This window comes from Hypomesus nipponensis, chromosome 21, assembly GCF_054491055.1.
Source record: "Hypomesus nipponensis isolate SF chromosome 21, ASM5449105v1, whole genome shotgun sequence".
Classification (NCBI taxonomy): Eukaryota; Metazoa; Chordata; class Actinopteri; order Osmeriformes; family Osmeridae; genus Hypomesus; species Hypomesus nipponensis.
In genome coordinates, this window is record NC_140381.1 from 6,385,879 (window position 1) to 6,400,619 (window position 14,741).

General features: G+C 43.8%; 3 protein-coding genes across 3 annotated transcripts; 1 reads left to right on the plus strand and 2 right to left on the minus strand.

The window, feature by feature from the left end:
- Positions 1 to 878: 878 nt before the first annotated feature.
- dgke (diacylglycerol kinase, epsilon) lies at positions 879 to 6,803 on the minus strand. Its single transcript, XM_084685356.1, has 11 exons — positions 5,867 to 6,803; positions 5,451 to 5,610; positions 5,128 to 5,247; positions 4,738 to 4,881; positions 4,418 to 4,575; positions 4,244 to 4,292; positions 4,034 to 4,147; positions 3,676 to 3,747; positions 3,355 to 3,482; positions 2,977 to 3,088; positions 879 to 2,748 (listed from the first exon to the last, which is right to left on the minus strand). The coding sequence occupies exons 1-11, from the start codon at positions 6,310 to 6,312 to the stop codon at positions 2,527 to 2,529; spliced, it is 1,725 nt and encodes a 574-aa protein (XP_084541482.1). The 5' UTR covers positions 6,313 to 6,803; the 3' UTR covers positions 879 to 2,526.
- A 630-nt stretch (positions 6,804 to 7,433) lies between these two features.
- Positions 7,434 to 9,866, plus strand: c21h17orf67 (chromosome 21 C17orf67 homolog). The gene is made up of 4 exons (XM_084685358.1): positions 7,434 to 7,529; positions 8,877 to 8,968; positions 9,290 to 9,446; positions 9,607 to 9,866. Exons 1-3 carry the CDS (start codon positions 7,475 to 7,477, stop codon positions 9,404 to 9,406), a joined length of 264 nt encoding a protein of 87 aa, XP_084541484.1. The 5' UTR covers positions 7,434 to 7,474; the 3' UTR covers positions 9,407 to 9,446; positions 9,607 to 9,866.
- A 1,210-nt stretch (positions 9,867 to 11,076) lies between these two features.
- On the minus strand, positions 11,077 to 14,396 carry cbx8b (chromobox homolog 8b). The gene is made up of 5 exons (XM_084685357.1): positions 14,224 to 14,396; positions 14,075 to 14,118; positions 13,700 to 13,765; positions 13,494 to 13,560; positions 11,077 to 12,605 (listed from the first exon to the last, which is right to left on the minus strand). The coding sequence occupies exons 1-5, from the start codon at positions 14,290 to 14,292 to the stop codon at positions 11,763 to 11,765; spliced, it is 1,089 nt and encodes a 362-aa protein (XP_084541483.1). The 5' UTR covers positions 14,293 to 14,396; the 3' UTR covers positions 11,077 to 11,762.
- Positions 14,397 to 14,741: the final 345 nt, after the last annotated feature.

Consider the following 14,741-nt stretch of genomic DNA (forward strand, 5'->3'; position numbering starts at 1 on the left):
CAGAAAACTTTGTGAAGTTGTGTCGGCGCATTTCCAGAAAAAAATCAAATGAACACACTATTTCTTCAGAGGCTCGGATGAAGGAACTAACTGTACATCCAAACACCGAGCAACTGCCATGCTTCGGTCATTTGCAAGCCAAGATGTCTCTCGAGGAAAAAACAATAGTGCGCTCACATGGTCATAGCTAATTTTCTCATGGGCGGGCCAAATTCTCTGGGCGGGCAAAGCAGAGAAAGGGGAGGTCCCACCTTTCCCCTTATGGCGACATAAAGGGAAGATTCCAGATTGTCCCATCTGAGGTTTCCTTTTTTTCAAAGGTGGAGCAGGATACCCAGAGCTTGGTTTACACCTATCGGCATTTCTAGCCACTGGGGGACCAAAGGCAGGCTAGGGGAACTCATATTAATGTTAAAAAACCTCATAAAGTGACATTTTAAGGTATACAGATTGTGTCATGGCTTTAGAACCACATAACTTTAGAATAACATAATAGAATATTTGAATGCTGCAGTAATCAGTCTTTTTTCATTTATTTGTTTTAGAGCCTTCAAATAAACCTCCAAATGTCCCTGGCAAAAAGACCACCATCTGTAAAACGACTACCATCAGTAAAAAGTCCACTAGCTCCGAAAAGAAATGACCAGCAACATACTGTAAATGAGTTTATAAATATAATATAATATATATATATATAATTTATATATAATATAAAATGATTTATAAATGTGACAGCAGCTGCCAGGGACATGTCTGCACTGCCTCGCATATATTTGCATTCATCTCACGTAAAAAATATTTGTGTGAGAACTGAACCCTGTTGGTTGGGTGACCTCTTGCTTTCAGTCAAACTTAATAAAAGAGAGAACAAAAGGATGTGTAATAGATATGAAAATATTTATTATGGGCTTGTTTCCAAATCCAGATAAACAATTATCACATTAACTTCAAGCGATATATGTAATAGCTAGTTTAAACAAAGTCTTGTTTATATCACTGTTTTAGTTTCCTGCCATTCAGAGTAGATTGAGGGGAATGACTGTTAGGTGATTGTTTTCAATAAAAGCTCAATTTCCCCCACAATGGTTATCTCTCAATTTATTTTCCTTCTATCCAGCCTTTAAGGAGCCAGCTCTTGGTCAATGGAATAACATACAGTAGTTTGACTGCAAAACTTACCTGCTGGATGCATCTACAATTAAAAATATCTATATCTTTTGCCCCAACATGTCTTCCACACATGGAATGAAAACACCTCTCTGCCAACAAAGGCAATCCTGTCCAGATTTTGAACCCTTTGTTTCAACATTCAGGGTTGTTGTAAACATGTAGGTCAGGTTTACATGTAAAACTAGCGCCTTCAAACATAACATTATCGATGTCCTCAATGCACCTTCGATACAGTGAAGAAAATAACAGTTGAATGATTAGAAAGGGAGCAGCACATTGTACAAGCAATTGGCATCATATGGATACTAACAGTTTGAGGGATCAGTTGGAACGTAAAACCACGACTTGGGAGGACAGATGACAATCATTTGTCACATTTTCTCTGCTACGTCAGTAGGAGTACAATTTCAGCACTTGGGCCACAAAATACAGTACATTGCTATAATATGGCTGACATTTTTGGTGTAGTCTTACGTAAAAAGACTGACTCCCAAAAAAATCATAATTTGATGTTAGACATTCAGACACATTCATCAATATGCCAATACTGTCTTTAAATAAACATACAAACAAAAACATGACATGGATGGTGTGTCATCCTTTTCTGATACATTTCTGCTCTCCTTAAAATCCCCACTGCACACTGAATAACTTAGCCACCTTGTGGCCAAATTAAGTGTTGAAAACAGCAGAAACGGGAATACGACCCATGTTACAAACAAGTCAAGCAATATTATATGTAGACTGAGCAATTTCTAAAAGGTCTAAAAGATAACTGCCCAGAAATGGAAAAACACATGTGGTAAACAGGTAAGAATATCTCATTTAAATAAGGTACGATAATTATGTCAAATGAACTGGACTGCTTTGGTAGCAGTGTCAATGCAGTTTATCTAGTGAAACGTAGTTAAAAGATAAGATTGCTTTTGGAAACAGAATGCTAAAGTCAAGTAACACATGCTTAAGACATTTTCAGAATAAACCGCTTTTTCTCCAACACATACAACACATAACCATTAATTTGACCGACAACTTTTTAGTGAAAGTGCATGAAATCTATAGGAAAGGCGACAAAAGTATTTTCCAGTGACTGACATATATAAATATATATTCTACTTTATCACAGAATGGGACCAATGTCTCCCTGAGACAGAGACATTAGATGTGCCTGTGGGATCGTGCCGGACTACTGAAATTGAACTAAGTACTGAAGGTGTAACTATGGCACAAGGGGGGAGGGGGGGGTCAGTGCAAATATACAGCAGTCCTCCTCTGAAAAACATTCACTCACTCCTTCTCTCCCACCAGTGAGGGTGGGGGGCGGGGGGGTGCATGGTTCCCCAAAACCAACCAGCTTCAAGCGCGAGCGGAGGCGGGCCCTGCAGGCCTGGGTGAGTCGTGGGGGGCGGGGCTCTCTGCCTCGGAGGCGCTGGATTCGTCCTCGTCCTCGTCCGTCTGCTCGGCGCTGTGGTACAGCATGAGGGCCTGCGTCTTGTGGGTGATGGTGATGGTGCAGGGTCCCTGGGCCCACGGCTCCCCGTCCACCTGCATGGGCATCCTGGAGCTCTTCAGAACCAGCTGGAGAAGAAGGTGAGGGGATTGAGAGGGGAAGAGAGTGGAAAGGTGGAGGAGAGGGGAGTGAGAGGGGGAGCGAGTTGAAAGGTGGAGGAGAGGGGAGTGAGAGGGGGAGCGAGTTGACAGATGGAGGAGAGGGAGAGACAGAGGCAAAGAAAAGGGTAGGTAAATACATGACCAACACTTTAGTTTTCCCAGACCAAAATGAATGAAATATGGGTGTAACCTTACCCTGACTGTGTGGGCCTGTCCTAGCCTCACAGGGTTAGCCAGCTTGACCTGGATCTGAGCACAGTGGAAGGAGCCAAACACTCCGACGACCTCCAGCAGACCGTCATCCAGCCTGATGGACGGAGACAGGAAGAGAGAGGGAGAGAGACAGACAGAGAGACAGACAGACAGAGAGAGGGAGAGAGACAGAGAGAGAGAGACAGAGAGAGAGAGACAGAGAGGGAGAGAGACAGAGAGAGTAAACATGCTGAGAACAACAGACAAACCCCCTTCAGGTCCAAGAAAAGCTCTATATACCAATGTAGGTCACGCCGCGCACAAATGCACTGATTGTTTGGATGATTGGTCCCAGACCCTGCTGCGTGTTCCTGCTCTTACCGTGTAGGGGGGCAGGGATCATCCCCCATGCCCTCCCACAGCCTGCATCCCCCGCCCCAGTACCCGATATTACACACGATGATGCCCTCCAGACTGGGCAGCGCCACCCTCTCACCATCCAGCTCCAGCTGTGTAAACACACATACACAGAATCAGATGGGATCAAGGAATTATTAAAAGGTTTCTGCAACTTTCAATGAATGTATGTGCTCACTCCGAGTGCATGACATGGGGCCGAGTCATTGCAACGTTTCACTGTATCAAAGGTCGTCAAAGCACAAGATATTAATGGCCTGAACCTATCAACGCGTGCTGCCATACCTCAATCCTCTTATCCAGGTCATGGCATTCTTGCACTAAGCAATCTTTGGTGCCGTAAAGGAAATACACAGCCTGTTGAGTGAAAATCAAGAAAAGTTGTAAGCTGAGGAAAGCTTTATAAGGAGGTATTCGCAAATCCTTTGACTTTTATCCTGCCAATAGAACAATGACACGTCATCCCACATTTGCGTAAGGCATACAAAACAAGATTGCATCTGATTGGCTTAACTGACAATGGACAGCAACAACAAAACAATACCTGTGAAGGGTGGCTTAACACATTCAGTTTGTCCATATTCAAAGTCAACTGCAGTTGTTCATATTTGCATGTAAATACATTCAAATGAGGGCTCCCGACCTTGTTGATGATGCGGCTGGAGAAGAAAGAGGGCGTTTTCTCGCGGTGGGTGTGGAAGTTGAGCGCCATCAGTGCATCAGGCCCCACGGAGAAATAATTATTCATGGACAGAACCTGGAGGTTCAAAGGTCCATAGGAAAAAAATATATAAATCGATATTTGTGGCTAAAAGAATGCCTATTAAACAGGTGGACGTGAAATGCATCTCACCTTGGGCTTACGAAAGTAGAGGCCTTTTGAAGCCACTTGCACTTTCCACCTGTTGAAAGACCCCAAATATATATATTTTTTACAGCCAAATAACTACAGCTGAGACACACAGGTTTACACCCGTTCCCACGTGACCCTGAACGAGAGCTAAAGCTGGTGAACTTTGACCCTGACCTGTCCATCTTGACCACCTCAGCCTCCAGGATGTTTCTGAGCACCTGCTCCACAGGGATCTCCCCGGCGTAACCCGCCCCCCAGCCCAGCGAGTTGGACAGGTCATTTCCTGTTCCTAACGGCAGGATGGTCACCCTCGGCATGAACTGGTCCTGGCCCTGACCAAACACACACACGCGCATATATAAAACACACACAAATATAAACCACAAACACAGACCGACAAAACTCTCATCTGTATGCCAACTACTTAGCATTAGAGAGAGGGTGAGAGCATACCCTCTCTCACCCTCACATAAGCTTGGACAGCTGGGTGTCACCTTAAGCTTCATGGAGTCGACCGCATCCAGCACCCAACCAACAGTGCCATCCCCCCCGCACACCAGCACCCTGACACTGCCTGGGGGGAGCAGGGTGCACAGCTGCAGGGCCTTGGAGGGGGCCAGCTGGGACAGGTCAAACACCTGGCAGGTGAGGAGGAGGAGTAAAGGGAAGAATGAGAGGAGAGGAAGATGAAAGGAGGGGAGGTTAAGAAAAGGATGGAAGCAAAGGAGAAAAAAAAGAGTTTTACAATCTCACCTGACAATAAATGAATATGCTACCTGGGCCCTTTCTCTAGACAGTTCACTTTGATTCAAACACTGCCCCCCCCCCCCCCCCCAAAAAAAAAAATGTTTTAGATCAAATAATATGCTTATATGTATGGTAACCTGGACGGGGTTGAGGATGGTGCGGAACTCCCCCAGCAGGGCCTCTCCCATGTTGTTGCCGCTGCGAGTGTTAGCCAGGACCAGCACAGGGGTCCAGCTGCTTCCACAGCCGGCTGCTAACTACAAACACACGTAACATACACTCACATGAATGAATGGGATTCCTCCAATACTCCCATGCTGTCATATATTAATTTGGCTATTAGAGCACTTTGGGAGAGCTCAAGCCAATCTCACAGAGTGCTTGGTTTAATTCAACCCCCCCTCCCCCACCCCATGCGGCTGTCATCTCTGTAACTGTAACCCTAGCGATGACCTCTGACCTTGGTGTACTCGTCGGGGTGCCGGCGACGGAGCTTGTTGACGTGGTGGAGGTAGTGAGGGGGGATGATGAGGTTCCGGAACTCTCCCAGGTCGCAGTGGTCGCCGTCCGTCAGGTTGGCTTTGCAGTCGTCGTGCACTGTGATCTGACACCACACACACCTAGCGAGAGAGAGAGACAGGGATGTGAACACACACGTCCTTCAGCAGACAAGAACCAGCCACACACACACACACAAACTCTGGTGTAACATATTTCAATGACATAACAGACTCTCTTGCGCTAGAATCCCTGAGAACCCAGCAAGCAAGCCATTAAGCTAAATGAATGTGGAGATTAACATGAAAGGTCGTGGTATGCCGCTGGGTTTCTATTAAATAACAAAAAATCAAGACGTTATTAAAGGAGAGTTATTACCTAAAGTCGCACAGCTTCGGCTGAGTCCCGCATTGCTGTTTGCACACAACACAGTAACTGGCAAGTGGGACGTTTCCCCGGACCCAGCGGTGCTCCAGTGCACCGTCCGTTCGAGATGGGGCCATAATCTCTTTGCACCCGTGTGTCCGGTCGGCCCGACGGAGGCAGTGCTCGTCGGTACATAGCCCACAGCAGTCACAGTACGCCCCTTGCAGAATGTGTTGAGAGCATACACAGCAGTATGTAGGCTTGTTGAACAGATCGGTGTAGTGCCAACCGTGTTTGCTCTTGCGGAAGAAGTCCTTCATGTGGATTTTCCGTTTGGAGCGCTGAGCACTGCACCACAACGTAATAATCACAGGGACTATAACGGCGAGGGAGGTCCAAAACAGGAGTGTCCATTCTTCTCGCGACCCTCGCTTTCCGTCGTCCTCCTCCATCGACATTAAGGAGGCGAATGTTTTGCAGCGAATTTGCTAGGTAACTAGTTTAAACCCGTAACTGATTATTCCAAAACCAGCTGTAAACAACAGACTCGTGTTGTGCATGTGACGCACGCAGAAGGATATCCATGCGACATTGCAAATCCCAAAGAGTAGCCGAGCACGCTCCCAATCAGCAGTGATCGAATGGGATCGATTTCTGTACGCCTGTTGTTAGAAAATATGTGTAGGTAGCTAGACAGCTATAGTCGCTCGCAAGCTAGCTACACTATTGATAAACGCCTGCTGATGTTCTGATGCTACTCACCTCCTCAGCACAGCACAAGACTAATCCACTGATTTCATCCGTGAAACGCATGCGCGCGGGGGTTTCTATTTTGCTTCAGACTACAGCTTGATCAAGTGAATGTTCAATACACTAGTCTGTAAAATAAACATTTAAACAGCTACTAAACGAAATTGACATGTTGGAGATAAACTAACTGTCGTGTATTTTAATGGACCAATAGATACACGGTAGGAAACGGAAACGGAAACAATGACGTAATTCGACATTTCACTTCTGACGATTGCTAAATCTTCTGAAGCCAAGACTGTAAAAACCGAGTGGAGTACACTCTTATGGTTGCTGCCGATTAGGGATTGCTTTGTTTTTTAGTTTTTACAGTCGTCCCCTTGGATAATGGGCACAATTTCCATTTTCAGTGCATTTCTACAAGGCAATTTAGGCTATATTAACAAATCCGTTAAAGTGTGGTCCATGAGAGCGTCCAATACAGTGAAGCATAAACATTATTTAGGCAAATAGGAGAATTTAATTCGTGTCTGAGCCAATTTCAACATTGCGACGTCTAGTGGATACAATGTATATTGCAACTGTCAGAACATTAAAATGACATTCATTGGGCCATTGGATGTTTTAGAGTTAATGTCATGTTATGTATAATATTGTGTTCATGCTGACAAAATCAATCGCGTTTCGTTATTCGTAGGTATGTGTGTTTAAACTGATATTTTTCCAAGAGCTGCAAGTCACAGTGACACTTAACAGAACGTTTTCAAATGTGTCATATTGACTCAAGGTGACGTAAGAAGAAAATGTATACCGCTCTCATAGGGACTTTGTCTCAGTGCAGAGGCAGCGGGCAGCAGAACCGGGGCAAAGATGAAGAAGTTTGTAGCATTTTTCCTTTGCATGGTCTTATTGACCGTCTTTACAGGTAGGATTTGGAAAAACTGTTCTGCAACAGTTATTTCCCAAGAATGCATCCATGTATGTGTCCTTGCACATTTAGAAATTAACTGAAAGAAAAAAAAATGAGTAGAAACGTACAGAATGTACTTGGACATTTTTGTTTGCAAAGTTTTATTAACAATTTTTTGTTAGTCTTCTTTTGTTAGTCCAACTATTCGTTATGCGGTTTGGTGTTGTATTGAACAAAGATTCCTAAACTTTCCAGCATGAAAAACGTCCAGCATGATCATAAAATAAATCTGTAATTATGCATAGTTTCTTTGAGTAATATGCACATTGCCTTGTATTTAATAAACAATTAATTATTTTTATCACAACACAATTTTCTGAATACAATTTACTAAGTTACCTGAAAAGCTCTACAGCGCTGAATTGTTGGAATTTGCGTCTTCCTTATTTACCTTAAACCAATATATAAATCATTGAAACAAAACATATTTCATTCCATAAAGGACTTAAACAGGTCATCTGTGTGTCGGAAGGCAAATGTGAAGTCAAGCCCCTAAACTTTTTTTGCCACGTTGCTGTGAGAGCCTATGGTCTCACCTCTGTTGACAGAGCCAGGTTCCTCAGTCCCTCAGATGGCAACCTGGGCCTTCTCTGGAGGTCACGTGCTCCGTCGGCCTGGGCTCCCTGGGGAGAGGGAGGGATGAATGGGCACTTTGTTGCCTCCGCTCCAAAAACAGCCTCATAATGGCATTCTGAGGACTACGGAGACAGAAACGGAGCACTGTAGCTCTGAGAGGCCTGTGTGTGTGTGTGTTAGAGCGGTGGCTGAGGTTTAGGGCCTTGGTTTTGCCAGGGCAGCACTAGGGGATACACAGCTTCACATGACTAGCTAAACAAACCACAGTGAGGCCACAGCTGTTTTGACACGATTTATATTCAGCTAATTAGCAGTTACATTTGCGGTCACTTGACTGTTTATAGACCTTGGTGGATTGCTATTTTCCTAAATGTGTGGGGAGGTGGGGGGTTGGTGGGCTTGATATCTAACTCAAAATATAACAGCTGACGCGAGTCATGAGTTCCTCAAGTTCTTTTACATTAACATTTAGTCATTACAATAAGTACAGGGACATTCCCCCCGAGGCAATTAGGGTGAAGTGCCTTGCCCAAGGTCACAACGTCATTTGGCACGGTGGGGAATCGATCCGGCAACCTTCTGATTACTAGCCCGACTCCCTCACTGCTCTGCCATCTGACTCCCCTCTTTTATATAATTGATTCTACGGGGAAGCAAGCACCTGGCCCTGTAGATTTATGGCTCTGTTAAAACACTGTGACTGGAGTTCACCATCTCTGTTCTCAGACGCCAACCCCATCATCAAAGAGAGCTTGGCCAAGCAGCTTCTCCGCAGCAAGAGGCAGCTGAAACCCGGCCACCCTGACGAGCCAATGAGAGTAAGGGTTCAGAGTTCCATGGACATGGATTGGTTTTCATGCTAATTTTGGTGTATTGAAAACAATGCCTTGCCGTTTTCTGGGCTGTCACGACATCCTCAAAGAGTGGTGCTTATGAAACGACATGTGCAGAAGACCTCATCGCAGAACTGAGCTGTTGCTGTCTGAGTCATTAGTGTTTACAGTTGGTGTCGGTGCTTTCCCAGTTGGTTTTATACCTAAAGTAAGTTCTCACAATATCTGTTGTCCTCTCTCTTACCTCCTCTCTCTGTTTCCCTCAACTTCTCTTCTCTTTCTCTCTTTCTCTCTCTCTCTTTTCAGGAGCATCTGCTCCACATGCAGGTTCTGGACCAAAGAGCCCAGGAGACCAACCTGGAGCACTGGCTGAACCCTCACTGTTACCCCCGCTGTGACAGAAACTATGGACACCCTGTCTAATGAACATCCCTGCCCTGTAGCATCTCCACCTAGATCCCAGGTCTTCTTTTCTCTGTCTCTCTCTCTTTTATCTCTTTCCATGTGCAAATTCACATGGCTTAACCATTCCCTCATCCACCCCCATACAAAGTTTCTGCATAGTGTGTTTCCACGGTTACACAGTTTTGACAGATCTTTTGACAACTGCCTTCTCTCAACAGGGGAATTTATTGCCAGTGGAAGGTGTGGATGACTATTGTGACAATGGCTACAACAATGACAACTGTGCTAATGGTATGAGTATGAAGACATGAGTGGGCCAACTGTCTCACTCTTTTCTGAAGACATGAGTAAAAGAACATGTATCTAGTCATAATTAAGCTTAATTTAGCAGTGTATTGAACATACAAACTGCTGCATAGAATTCTCATGTATGTAACAGATTTATGGAAAACTAATAAAGACTATATCACAACGAGGCATGTACACTGAAATGTAACAAACTGAAATGCATGTGTGCTTATTTTGGAAGTTTTTTTTTTTACAGCTTTTGCACCACATAGACGAATTTTTCAATGTACTTGTGAACATTGCAGTGAAACTTAAGTCAAGAAGATTTTGCAAACATGTCAGAAGCGGGCAGCTGTGACATTGACCCCACTGACCAAGGTTACGTTTGCGGTCGGGTTAGGATCCTATCGTTAAAAAGACAACGCCGTAGTGCCCTTCCACGTTTCATAAATGCCTAAACAAAGACCGAAACAACCCGAAAATACGGTGAAATGTGACAAAATATTTGTCTCATCAGTAACATTATTTAAGCACGAAAATGGTTATGGGATAGACAAGACTATCAGCCGAATGGTTCAAAATAGTTTTTAGTTAAGTTTAGTTTTTTTTACTTTGTTGACGGGTTAACAGTTGGTTACAAGACTGTTTCCACACATCTGACTGGGGCATCGACAAAGCGCAATGTAACCGTCTTGATCCACTGAGTGACCTAAATCTACACAATAGCCTGTGCGGAAAAATATGAAGACTTACCCGTTAAATCTAGGCACTATATAATGTAATAAACTACTTAATTTACAACATAGCCCTATTGAACAACCGATAAAAGAATGTGAAATTTAAATGTAAAAATAATTTCGGGTTTGTGAACTATAAACTGGATTTACATTGCACTTTTCATTTTTGGAAAGTATAGCCGACGCCTAAACTAAATTGAAAAACTTCAACGACAAAAGATGCCGGAACTTCAAATAACCCAAGACAATTACAGCCGTGTCGCATTTTCTCTTAGCTAAATATTTTCTATTAAATACAGAAGCTTCCGATTTCATTTCTGCATCTTGTACATCAGCCTAATCCTTGAAATTTGAGACCGGTAAATGCTATTTCACAAATGTCTCCTTTAATTAATTGAACATGACTTCACGGGCGCCGAGGCCTCCAGGCGTCAATTAGGGCTTATATGCTTCAATAACTAAGATTTCCATAATTCTTCGACCATCGACATCTTAACAGTTAAATTAACATCATCATTGTTTTAGTCACATTTTATTTGTATTGTAGGTTGTTGAGGCCAGTTGGAACTCGACTTTAGGTCTCCATCAACACATGGATAAACAAGCCTAGTCATCTCACCACATCCAAGAACTGGAAACACTAAAGAAACAAGCTGAAACCGGTGAATGCGCATCCATTTACTTAAAATAAAATACGGACAGTTGTGATTATTCAGTTACAGAATGTCAAAAAGGTCTAAATGTATAGGAAAAGGTGATACATTCTTGGGTAAAACCAGCATGATTAACATCGGAAAGGTGCGTTTCCCTATTGCGTAGCTAGCAACACAAATTGACAACAACCATATCATATGACCTTCTTATGAAAAACAAATTAAAAGTGCATTATTAAATTTCAAATTCATGTTAATGTTCTGGCTGCATCGCAAAATGAGAGGTCTATTCATTACAGTAATTATTCCAATTGATGCCCTGGTGGAATTGTTTTATGTAGCCTAATTTGTTAAACCCATGTACAATGCTTAGATTCTACCCTAAACATTTTTGTTAGTTTGACAAAAATAAAAGATTATGTCTGACATTTGTTACAGTTAAACACTTAGGCTAAAGCAGACAAGCCTAACTCTGTACAAAGGACTTTGCAGCAAATTAGGCCAGCAACTCTTCTAGAAACGGCATTGAATAACTTCATGGAATTTAATTTGGTCATCACATTAAATATATGTCCAACTATTTCATATATACATAAATATGTACATTATATAATGTAATTTATTTTTGTACATTACATACAAATTGTTATAAATGACACTTATGTTTGTTAAGAACAGTTGGTAAAGTTTACAAAATCATCTTTTGCTTTTGAAAAACCCTTGATCGGTGCTGCTCTCTTTAATAGTCACTGTCAAAAAGTTTGTCGTCACGTCCGTGACTAAAACCTTCTCCACGTTGCTTAAACTGGGCCTCCACAAATCGCTGTCTTGTTCACCAACAGTTCGGGCCAGAGGAGTTTTGTCGTCAGGGAAGGCCACTTCCCTGGAGGGGACCTCACTGGGTCGGTACTGACCCGTTTTGGACAGGTGCTTGAAGTGTGGAGGAGACAGGTAGAACTCCTTAGTCCTGCATCCTTGCAACGCTGAGCCTGTTCTGTGTGAGTGCACACTCCTCCCTTGGCCATAGTGCTGGTGGTGTGTGCTTCTGCTGGGGACTGATCGGATTTTGTGGGAGTAGCTCAGGTCCTCAGAGTGTCTGTGGGCTAATTTAATCATCCGCGTCTCAGAACCCCTCTCCTCTCCCCTGGAAAGACCCAGCTTAGCCAATTTGTGGGGGCCGTAGCCCCCCTCTCCCTCTCCCGTCCTCTTCTGATGGTCAAAGGTAGACGGAACAGTGGGGGCTTCCTTGAAGCGAAGCTTGGGTTTAGGCCCTCTCTTCTTCGGAACGTAGACGAGGCCATCCGGGCCGGTCCTCTGGAGAACGGGTGGCCGGTGCTCGCGAACCAGTTCTGGTGGTCGAACCCGGACACTCTCCCCCCTGTTGACAGTGCTGGGAGGGAAGATGGTGGGGACCACGGTCCTCAGTCCCTCCCGGGCCCTGGGCGTGACTACTGGCTCTGGGCTCGGGTAGGTGACACGCATCCCTCGGACAGCTTCGCTTCGGAACTCGTACGATTTGGCCTTAGCTTTAGCTTGCGCCTGACAAAGGGACAGAGGGGATCTGAAATGAAACCCTTTGACTGACCAAGGCCCTAATAAAGATTCAATGTCAGTCATTCTGAAACTGGTTATGACACTGTCAGCCTGACAGCTATAATGGATTATCTAGTTATGGACATATATTTATTTATATTTAAATTAAGGCATTGTATGATAATTCAGTTCATGCTAAAACAGATATAGTCCTAATACGATTGAGGGTATTATATAGAGAACACCACTGTCAATGTAGAACTGTTTACAACAGCTGCAAGGAGAAATTCAAGAGAACTCAAGATAAACTGCAGGTCATTAAGCAATTTCACGGTTCGTCCTCCTCAAAGGGCCGGGTGCGTTCCTTAATGACAGCTCCTTAATGTAACATTTCGTTTTGAAAATCTGCCAATTGCAAAATCCACGTCGTTGCAACATTAATGCGTTATTGCTTTGGATTATTATTAAGGGGGTTGCCTAAATACGCGAAATAGATATAATTTCGAATACAAAAGGTTACTTTCGGTAGGCCTAATAGGTTACCGTTAGCTTTATAATATAAAACATTCTTACATGCGTATTGATCATTTCCTGGCATATGGTTCAGAGAAAATTAACTTCCTTTCAAAACAGCGGACATTTGACCATCAATATCGACATTGAAAATACAAACGCAGTGTAGCATTTAATAAACCCACAAAACCACTGATGGACAATACTTAACCTCTACAAACGACTAGACCCTGTTTATTTCGTATGATCACACACTCAAAAACAATTGTATCATTTAGTCCAGAAAGAAGGGCGAGCGTGACAGATGGGTGGGAGGCATGTTTAAGAGGCATAGACCCACCTCAAAATACTAACCATTGCATGTGGCAAGTTTAGGCCTACCTTAAGCAAGAATGTCTTCGGTTTAGGTCCTCTCTTTTTGGGACCGAACATTTCTCTCTCTCGCTCCCTGAAATAGCACAGGGCACAAACACACATTTAGAGGAAGCGCACGAGAAGGTTTGAATGCATTTTGTCTTCTACGTCGCACACTGTTTTACCGCATCAAGCCTGTGAATTTACAAACAGGCCCACTGCAAGTCACTTACCTCTCCTCAAAAGCGACGAAGAGGCGGGAGTCCAAGATGTTCTCCTCCGGTTCCCAAGTGCTATACCTATGGAGACAGATACCATTAAAAGGCGCCTACTGTCAATAGGTTACAAAGGCAAGAAGACTGCCATGCAAGCTAGCCAACACTTCTAGCCAGCGTGCGTCTGAGTTTTCCATTTGCAAGCTGCCTGTTACCGGGCTAATACAGCTAGCAGCACTGGCTAACCAACAACGTTAGATCAGCATGCCATGCAAGCGCTGGGACATTTATGGACGAGCCAAGCAAAGAGGCAAATCTCGACAGCTAGGCAACGACAGCTTCAAATGCAACTCTACCGGCGAGCTCGTTTTGCTATAATTTCGCTGAACTTACTTCGGTGACCAGCCCTTCCATTTCACGAGGTATTCCATTCGACCCTGCGTGCCATCAAAAATAGATAAGAGTACATTTTAGTAAGCAAGGCAACAACAGCTGTGTTGGTGCTTACTGCATGACAAAATGGACACCGGTGTTGCACATACCCGCCTAATTCGTCGTTTGATAATAGATTCGGCAGCGAATACCCTCTCTCCAACAGCAGACAGCTCCATGTTTACTTCAATCTTCCGTTAGCTCGGTGAACGTTAGCTGGAAGATATTTTTCTCCTCACTCTCGCGGAGTGAATTCCAGACAGACCATAATAATCTTGCACAGACGACGTCATCACATTTTTTTATGCGTTGCCAAGATACCGCGGTCGGTGGAACCATTTACAGAACATCTATTGGTTGGGCCGTTGCTACGTGCTCTGGGTTGCTAAGCGAGAGGGAGGAGCGTCCACTTCAGAAAATTCTTGAGGGGAAAATGGTGGCTTTGGCGCGGTGGATCAATTACCCGCATATTCTGAGATCTTCAAAAACATGTGTCGCCAAATATTAAAGCAAAACCAGAGACTATAGACGATAGAAAGTGTTATTGATTAAAATAATGTATCTAATGACCTATGTCACGCCTATGAAAAGTTGCGCATTAGAAATAACATCAAGACAGCATTTTACA

What these genes read in the sequence shown, in the direction of transcription:
- dgke (XM_084685356.1), bottom strand. Translation starts at nt 6,312, where the DNA reads ATGTCGATGGAGGAGGACGACGGAAAGCGAGGGTCGCGAGAAGAATGG. An exon ending in ACCCCGACGAGTACACCAAG is followed by an intron (nt 5,248 to 5,450) that starts GTCAGAGGTCAT and finishes GTGTGTTTGTAG; the next exon opens with TTAGCAGCCGGCTGTGGAAG. An exon ending in TCGACTCCATGAAGCTTAAG is followed by an intron (nt 4,576 to 4,737) that starts GTGACACCCAGC and finishes GTGTTTGGTCAG; the next exon opens with GGCCAGGACCAGTTCATGCC.
- c21h17orf67 (XM_084685358.1), top strand. Translation starts at nt 7,475, where the DNA reads ATGAAGAAGTTTGTAGCATTTTTCCTTTGCATGGTCTTATTGACCGTC. An exon ending in CTTATTGACCGTCTTTACAG is followed by an intron (nt 7,530 to 8,876) that starts GTAGGATTTGGA and finishes CTCTGTTCTCAG; the next exon opens with ACGCCAACCCCATCATCAAA. An exon ending in ACCCTGACGAGCCAATGAGA is followed by an intron (nt 8,969 to 9,289) that starts GTAAGGGTTCAG and finishes CTCTCTTTTCAG; the next exon opens with GAGCATCTGCTCCACATGCA.
- cbx8b (XM_084685357.1), bottom strand. Translation starts at nt 14,292, where the DNA reads ATGGAGCTGTCTGCTGTTGGAGAGAGGGTATTCGCTGCCGAATCTATT. An exon ending in TTCGTCGCTTTTGAGGAGAG is followed by an intron (nt 13,561 to 13,699) that starts GTAAGTGACTTG and finishes GTGCTATTTCAG; the next exon opens with GGAGCGAGAGAGAGAAATGT. An exon ending in CGAAGACATTCTTGCTTAAG is followed by an intron (nt 12,606 to 13,493) that starts GTAGGCCTAAAC and finishes TCCCTTTGTCAG; the next exon opens with GCGCAAGCTAAAGCTAAGGC.